General features: G+C 36.4%; 1 protein-coding gene across 1 annotated transcript; it reads left to right on the plus strand.

Annotated features, from left to right (window-relative positions):
- Positions 1-1503: 1503 nt before the first annotated feature.
- LOC149056666 (uncharacterized) lies at positions 1504-3762 on the plus strand. The gene has a single exon (XM_089222057.1). The coding sequence runs from the start codon at positions 1594-1596 to the stop codon at positions 3271-3273; it is 1680 nt and encodes a 559-aa protein (XP_089078183.1). The 5' UTR covers positions 1504-1593; the 3' UTR covers positions 3274-3762.
- The last annotated feature ends 3950 nt before the right edge of the window (positions 3763-7712 follow it).

The raw sequence follows: 7712 nt of genomic DNA on the forward strand, positions 1-7712 counted from the left end.
TTCTATACTTTTTAAAGTTTTCAAAATATTTCAAATCTTTTTAAGTTATTTATAGACATTTAAAATTTTCAATCTTTTTATTTTTTTTTATATAAATGACAAAAAAATTCTAATCATTTGGTAAAAAAGCTTCAAAATTTAATACAAGACTCCTTATATATTGTTACAATGGTAATTAAAAAGTATTAAAAATACATACGTAGTCATAATTTTTTTAATAAGTATTAAAAACTTGAATTTTGATAAAATATGTACTATCCATTACACTATTACAGTAACTCACTTGTAATCTACTTTACAGCAGAGCGACATCCACTTACTTACCGGTTTTTTATGAATTAATATTACAATTAAATAATATATGAAAAATCACATATTATGTTCAAAGATTGAAAAAGTATTCTTAGAAGATAGTTTGACGCGGGCCCGCGTAATAGCCGTTTGAATTCAAACGGCCTTTGTGCTGAAACCTGCGCATTTACTTCTTTTTGCAACCACCAATCGCCGACGGACGACACCGACGCGTGACGCGTGATAAGCGCGCCTGGAACGGTCGATCCGCCGAGACTCTGAACCGGTCTACAGTCTTGTGACCACGATTAAAGATATACAGGTTGGGAATCATACAGGTTGGCCCATGTTTACAATTACATTTCTTGAAGCCCAAATGTTCCGAGCAAATCAGCTGTTCCAACTAACCACTAGCGATACTATCGCAATTATTTTGTACTATACTACTATATTATCATTGATATTATCCCGCGCTTTTCATAACGAATTATAAATTATGAATAATTGTTGTTATATAATATAATATATATTTTATAAATATAATATAATAATATATATTGTGTACTTGTGTTTAAGATATCTATTACTATTACCTACACTATATAATCCGATAATCGTAAAACCGTCGTCGGAATTCCGTTGATTTATATTAAAAAATAACAATTTTTAAATATTTTGTTTTTAAAATGAATAAGAATTGTTGTATTCCTCTTTGTACCAAAAACGATAATTGCAGTACTTTTGGTGTACCCAAAAATGCGTTGCAATTATGGGAAAAATCATTGGGTATAAATTTAAAAAATAACTCTAGGGTTTGTGAAAAGCATTTTAAACCTGAAGACATTATTACCGAATGGGTCTCAGGCTCTGGAGTAAATAAATACTCAGTAAGTATAATGAATAAATTATATTTATTATATTTTTATAATTATATTTATACTTCATAGATTTGTTTGAAGAGGCCAAAACTGCGTGTGGGCGCTATTCCAACATCACATTCGACTTTATTAGAAACACATGCAATGGTCAATATACCTACAGTAATAAATATTATATAACATTTTAGTTACCTAGATTTAACCAATAAATAATACACACTAATATACTTTTAGGAGACTTCATCAGAAGGTACTTATTGTGTCAACAATACCAATGATTCCAAAAACAATGAATTAAATTTGCTAAAAAAGAGTAAGGTTTTATTATTAACTATTTTAATGCAGTCGCGATAAGTCAACCATCGAAGCAAGTCGTTCGTTAATTGTCGCTCCGTATCTACGTTTTGCTATCGCCTTTTGTATAATGCCGGCGTCGTCTTCGGGCGGCGACGACAATCGTCCGCACGCTCCTAGCAGTTCGGTCGGTAGAATAGGAAGAGCATCAAGGGCATCGAATGCTTCCAGACCACACAACACGGATCAGGAATGGACCATCAAGACAAGTAGAAAAGCATCTCAATCTAAGAAGGTATCAACTCCAACTAGCCCTATATCTCCCACTCTACAGCAGATTAAAAATAATCCACCAGTATTAAATATGCCCAACAATACATTCGATTACGACATTTCGTTATCTCATTCTACTAACGACACGGCCTATAATAATATGAATATAGATATAGATTTATCGCATTCTACAACCGATCACGCTAATGTTCCCGTTTCCGTAAATACAACACACACCGAAGATATTTCAAACACTAATATAAATTACGATTCCAATGATATACAGTCCTTACGTAATTCCGAACAACTTAATAAATTTTTCTCCGCGGATTACAACGGTCCGTTCATTACCATTGCGGAACATTCAGATATCAACCTAAAAATTGATCACTGGCACCCGTTAAAATATGCAAAAATTTTTTCCACCAATTTCATTGGCATCAACAACATCAAACCAATTGGTCATAAAAAAATCAAAATCACCTTCAATACTAAAGTGTCAGCCAACAACTTTCTCACCTCCCCTCTACTCGCAAACATTGGATTTACAGCATACATTCCATCTACGCTTATCTACTCTTTCGGTATTATCAGAGTCGATATTTCCCTAACCGAAGAAGATTTCTGGGAAGGACTTGATAACACAGTCCGCGCTATTGCCTTCAAACGCATTTCAATCAAAAAGGATAATGTCCTAACTCCTACTCGTGTCGTGGAAATAAAATTTTTATCCCCCAAAATCCCAGATGCCGTATCGATTTACAACGTCATTTTCAAAATTTCTCCTAGCGTCCGTTCTCCCATACAGTGCAATAACTGTTTGCGATTTGGCCACACGGCTAAATTCTGTCGCAGTAAATCCAAATGCAGCCACTGTGGCTTAAATGACCATTCATTAACTACTTGCCCTTCAATCAACGCAACAGATCCAGTCTGCATCTTCTGTAAACTTCCCCACCTCTCCACTGACCGGAATTGCCAAGAGTGGTCATTCCAAAGGGATGTTAAGAAAATTATGGCTACAGAAAACTTACCCTTCCGCGAAGCAGTCTCTCTCAAGAAAAATAATTACTCCTCAAGTGCATTTAGTTATTCAAATATTGTTAATAAACAGTCTGTGTTAAATCCTTCTCATCAAGTTCCGGATACCTCCACTAACTCTTTTCCCCCGTTAACCTCTCAATCACATTATCACCATACACCACATAGGAAGTATAACAATCATTCTTCTCACTCTAAACAAAAACAATTTTATGTTCCCAACCAACCTAATTTTTCCCTACCAAATGGGCACTTTATAGATTATGCTAGTAAAAATCGGTCCCAGGATCCCAAACCTTCTCAAGCTGATCTAACTTGGGTCAATGCCTTCTGCATCAAACTCTCCGAATCCTTATCCAACTCCCCTAGCCTATCTCCCTTATCTCCCTCTTCCCTTCAAAACTTAATTGAATCATCCCTTATGTCTTGTCTCTCGATCCCAAACATCTCCGTTACTCCTTCTAATGGTCAATATTCTACAATGGAATGTTCGTAGTCTTCCTGCAAGACTCCCTTCTATCCAACACCTCGTATCATCCTATAATTGTTCCATAATACTTATTTCTGAGACTTGGTTACTTCCATCCCGTAATTGCTTTATTCCTCACTTTAATTTATTCAGACAAGATCGAGTCGATGGCTACGGGGGCGTCGCAATTGCCGCCCATACCTCACTTAATGTATCTTTAATAGAAATTAAACCCCCCTTAAAACAACTTCTCTTGGAAAATAATATCGATTTAATTGGTCTAAAAATAACAAATATTGACGGTTTACCTAATACATCATTCTGGTCCTGCTACAGTCCAAATGATTCACCTACCCCCTTTGAAGTATGGTACTCTCTCTTCCAACTCACCGATCATAACTCTTTCTTTACAGGCGACTTCAATGCCCATCACCCTGCCTGGGGTTCCACTACGTCCACCAGACGGGGTAACTTAATCTACGATGCGTTGAACTCTTCTAATCTTAATATACTTAATAACGGCTCACCTACGCACGTAGGCAGACCCAACTCAACCAATTCGTGTATTGATTTATCCTTATCCACTCCAAATTTATTCTGGCTTTCAACCTGGCGCATTATAGATGATCCTAACGGAAGTGATCATTTACCTATTATCATATCTGTCAATGTTACAAACCCTAACTCCTTACCAAATAACAGATCTACCTTACCCAATTATCTCTCCCCCAATCTCAAATTTAACTTCAATAAAGCTGACTGGCCCCTTTTTTCTCAACTCATCAATTCCTCTATCCCTCTTCTCAACACTTACACATGTCCAATAAAAGATTATGAACAGTTCACTCATATGATCTTAGATATTTCTATGAAAACAATTCCTATCAAACATAATAACCTTAACAACTTCCCTCCCTCTCCCCCGTGGTGGAACTCCTCCTGTTCCGAAGCAGTTTCCAACCGCAAATCCTTATATAAAACCTTCATTCGCTCAGGCTCCGTTCAAGATTATCTTACTTATCGTAATGCCAGCGCTGCAACCACACGTCTCTTAAAAGAATCTAAAAGACTAGCTTGGAAACAAGTTTGTATGAACCTCAACCCTTCTTCATCCATTCAATCAACCTGGGCCACCGCTAAACGCTTTCGCAATAGTATTGTTACTCGCTCTCGTCCTCACAATGACAGTTGGTTCAATGATTTCTGTTGTAAAGTAGCACCATGTTATGTCCCTTCATCTTCCGAAGCCTTACATAATTCAATTTCGCCTGCCTCAAATTCACTTACTAATCACATAATCTCCATGCCTATAACCTTAAGTGAGCTAAACGCCGCCATTGCCTCACGTAAATCAATCGCCTCCGGCCCTGACAACATTTCCCCTGTTATGCTCAAACACCTTCCTACTAATGCCGTCGAGTACCTTTTGATTATACTCAACAAAATTCTCCTCCTCAATAAAATTCCTGACTCCTGGAAAGAGTTCATAGTCATACCTATTCCCAAAGTCAACTCTACCACTGCATTTAGGCCCATCGCCCTATCCTCAGCGTTATGCAAAACTATGGAATTTATTCTTAAGAACCGCCTAGATTGGTGGCTTGAACATAACTCTATTCTCTCTGACAACCTATATGCTTTCAGAAAAGGAAGAGGCACACTCGATTGCCTCGCAAATTTTTCGAGTAAAATTTACCAATCTTTTAACAACAAACATTTCTTACCTGCAGCCTTTATCGACATTCGTGGTGCCTTTGATTCTGTCCATATACCAACTCTCCTATCTCACCTTAATTCACTCCAACTACCCCCTATATTCATTAACCTTATCTCCCTCTTGTTTTCACATAGAACTCTAAAATTCACATCCCCATACGGCTCTACAAACATACGCTCCACTTACACAGGTCTACCCCAAGGTAGCTGCCTAAGTCCCATTCTTTTTAATTTGTATATGAATTTCATTATTAAACAACTAAATACACTTGGACATGAGTGCCTAGTGTATGCTGATGATCTTGTCATATTCTCCTACAAATCAAATATCGATCTCGCTATTGACTCCTTAAACAATTCGCTCAATCTCCTACAAAACCTCCTATCTTCTTCCTTTTTCTCTGTAGCTCCCGAAAAATGTAAGGCCATGATTTTCACCAGAAGACGTTATCTTCTCTCTTCAGATATCACTATAAACGATTTTCCAATCCCAATTGTCCAGAACATAAAGTACTTAGGACTAACACTAGACTCCAAACTACGCTGGGCTCCACATCTTCAACATCTCATTAAATTTACCTCTCTTTGGGCCAACTTCCTTAGATCAATTTCCAATACGTGGTGGGGATCACACCCCTCCACACTTTTAATCATTTACAAAGCTGTTATAAGGTCCAAACTTGACTATGGATGTTTTTTATCAGGTTCCGCTTCCTATTCACATTGGAAAAAAATAAATAATCTCCAAAACTCATGCCTTAAGTCAATTATTGGTGCCCTTAAATCTACCCCTAATGCGGCCGTTGAGATCGAGACGGCATGCCCCCCCTTTAATATCAGAAACAGATGGTTGGCTGGTAAATTTCTACTGAAAAATTTCTCCCTTCGTCATCCCTCAATATTTAATTCCTTTCTTGACATATACTTCTCCTGGCGTTACGTTAAAAAATCTCTCCCAATTCTTGCCTCCACGGCGTATTCCTTATCTTCAATCCGCGATTTTGTTATCAATTCCAAAAAATTACCCTTATATGAAATTAATTATTTGGCTCTCTCGTACTCACCTATAGTTCACACCAACAGACATTTTCTAAACTTTACTTCCAAGGCACTTAAATCTATATCACCCATCATCGTCAACAATCTTTTCTTAGACTACATTCAAAATAATTTTCCAAATTCCACCCTAATTTATACAGATGGTTCAGTTTCCCCTCTTTCGGCTGGTTACGCTTTTTTCATTCCTGACTTACACATCTCCATGTCTAATAATCTACCCTCTTCTGCCTCCTCATTCACCACGGAATGCTTTGCAATATTAGAAGCACTTTCAACCATCTCTGCCCTCCCCCCCAGCAGTTATCTTATCGTCTCCGATTCCTTATCATGTCTTCTCAGCCTCTCCTCCGATTTTTTCAATTCCCGTCCTTCTCCTATTTCCATCAGGATCAGGTAACTTCTATATGAACTTACCCTTTCTGATTTTATAGTTGAATTCCTTTGGGTGCCCGGCCATTCTGGTATAAAAGGAAATGAAATAGCGGACTCCATTGCAAAATCCACCTCCTCGTTCTGCTGTCCTTCTCCAACTCTAATTCCCTGGACCGATTTTTGTCCCTTATTAAAATACCATATTTATAATTTATGGCGCAACCAATGGAACAATCTAGCCCCCAATTATGCCTCCTGGTACAAAAATATCTCACCATCTATCCCCTCTCATCCTTGGTTTCACAACCTCAAATTAAATCGTAAAATAATTACCTCTTTTTCACGTCTAAGATTTGGACACACCTTACTACCTTCTCACTCTTATAAACTTTCTCTCAATGACTCTCCTTTATGTATGTTCCACGTTCACGATCCCATGATTTGTGATATCTCACACATACTCTTTCACTGTCCCTCTCTGGTTCCCCAACGCAATACCCTCTTCACCCTAATTCACTCCTTTAATATCAAACTCGACACTCAATCCATTCTCTCTTCACCAAATGTACCAATTATTACCTCACTTTTATCCTTCTTCAACCAGACTGGTTTAAAAATTTAATTTATCTGTAATATTATTTTTGTTGTTAATCTTGCTTTCATATGTAATATTTATAATCATAATTGTCGAAGCTAATTGTTTACAAAGTTTCTTTTAATAAAAAAAAAAAAAAAAAAAAAAAACTATTTTAATGTAACAATGTAATATAACAATATATACTAACATTATATTTTAATGATTTATATTTGTCCAGAATATAGAAGACATACACAATGATCATTGTTACAGCAGGTCTGACTGTTACACGTCATATGCAGTTATCAATTTATCATATTAATAATATATTGTTTAATAAAATAAAATGAAATTTGGTTTCATATGGTTTTATGAATTTTATTTATTTCATTATTTAATATTTATAAGTTATAACCACAATTAAAGATATGGTATATCTTTAATCGTGTTTGTATTTTGTAACAAATTAGTAATAATTTTTGACACTGGGAAGTGACCGAGCGCTAGTGATTAGTTGGAACAGCTGATTTATTTAGAAGGTTTGTGCTTCATTTTACCTTAGCTCGATTCCCAACCTGTATAGTGTATATCTTTAATCGTGCTTGTGACTTATACGGAACATACTGACACGCACATCATCTTCCCAACCACGCCGTTTATTCGTGTTTATTCGTGTTTATTTTATTGAGTATACACTATTTCCTTTTGTGTTGATAATTATTGCGATTGTATCTCAACCACC

The sequence above is a fragment of the Diuraphis noxia genome, unplaced genomic scaffold, assembly GCF_037042655.1.
Source record: "Diuraphis noxia isolate RWA-SAM2 unplaced genomic scaffold, SU_Dnox_SAM2 contig0003, whole genome shotgun sequence".
Classification (NCBI taxonomy): domain Eukaryota; kingdom Metazoa; phylum Arthropoda; class Insecta; order Hemiptera; family Aphididae; genus Diuraphis; species Diuraphis noxia.

What these genes read in the sequence shown, in the direction of transcription:
- LOC149056666 (XM_089222057.1), top strand. Translation starts at nt 1,594, where the DNA reads ATGCCGGCGTCGTCTTCGGGCGGCGACGACAATCGTCCGCACGCTCCT.